This window comes from Sphaeroforma arctica (genome assembly GCF_001186125.1).
Source record: "Sphaeroforma arctica JP610 unplaced genomic scaffold supercont1.239, whole genome shotgun sequence".
NCBI classification, from domain to species: domain Eukaryota; class Ichthyosporea; order Ichthyophonida; genus Sphaeroforma; species Sphaeroforma arctica.
Window position 1 is genome coordinate 53,978 of NW_014040319.1, and position 1,254 is coordinate 55,231.

The 1,254-nt window shown below is 50.3% G+C and overlaps 1 protein-coding gene across 1 annotated transcript in view; it reads left to right on the forward strand.

The window, feature by feature from the left end:
• Nucleotides 1–707, forward strand: part of SARC_04333 (hypothetical protein) — a gene marked incomplete at its 3' end in the record, with an annotated part of 1,996 nt that extends 1,289 nt beyond the window's left edge. The window contains exon 1 of the mRNA XM_014301843.1: nt 1–707. This exon is cut by the window's left edge and continues 1,289 nt beyond it. Within this exon, the coding sequence (XP_014157318.1) occupies nt 1–707 (707 nt within the window).
• Nucleotides 708–1,254: the final 547 nt, after the last annotated feature.

Below are 1,254 nucleotides of genomic sequence, written 5' to 3' on the forward strand. Positions count from 1 at the left end.
AAGTGAAGGCGAAGAAGAGTGAGCCTATTGTGATACTCTCGTCTGACGATGAGCCCAAGACATCGAGAAGGGCTTCCAAGGGCGCCAAAGACGACAGCAAGGGTACGAGCACCAATGAGGATGAGGACGAAGAAGAGAGTAGTTTTGCGACAGTGAGATCGAACTTTAAACGGGGTCTCAAAGGCATGACCTACAGCGCCGGCAGACGCACCACCCGCAGTCAGGACTCGCAGAGTGTGGCGATACAAAAAGCTAAGGCGGAGAAAGCTAAAGCTATAGCCGAACAACAACCCTCCAAGGCGCGCAGAGCTGCGCAACTCGCGAGAACAAATACTCGGAAGACTGCGACTGCGAGGGCCAGATCTGTGCGACAAAAGATGACCAAGAGCAACAAGGGAGCGTATAGTGAGAGTGAGGAATCGCAGAGTGGCAGTCAGGGTGACAGTGGTAGCGGCGGTGGCAGTGACAGTGGCACGGGCGAAAGTGACATCAATAGTAGTGGTAGTAGCAATAGCGATGGGGAGAGCGAGGGCGATAGCGCAAGCAGTGCATCTCCTGTGAAGGTGACGCGAAAGCGGAAACTGGGCCAGAAGAAGCGCAAGGCGAGTAGTGTGAGGGCGCTGGATTTGACCAAGATCAACAACGGGTTCAGCAAATCCGGCAGAGTGAAGGTGAGTGGAGTGAACACAGCTAAGAGTACTGCGTGAGTCATTGTGTGCGTGGAAGAGAGCAAGAGTGAATGGGTTTTTAATCTGAGCACTGATGTACGATATATATATATATAAACCAATCAGGTGTGGTATATAGTAGGTGCAGAGATTCATAGATCAATGTGACGTTGTTTAGACTAGGTAGGTCCGATCTCGTGCATTAATGTGTGTGAACCTCTAGTGGGAGCAGCTTAGTTGGGCTGTAAATGGGCTTTCAATAGCCGATCTCCTTTACGAGGGTACCTCCGAGCGCTCTATCAAGTAAGGCGTACACACTCGACGCGAGGCTGACACGCAGCATCACACATGGGGCATTTCTTGCTATGGTAAATATATACTCGTATGGGGATGGACTCGAACTTTTGCCTGAATTTATGTTGCAATAGGCGCGTGAATCCATCTTTATATCCGCAGACAGCCTCCCGGCGTTATACTCGATCGCACACGAGCTGCTTGTTGATTGCCAGCGAGTCCTATATGTTCTGTTCTTCTTTCCATCAGACCATATTCCCTAGCGGAAGTCACATACATATGCGCTATAAAT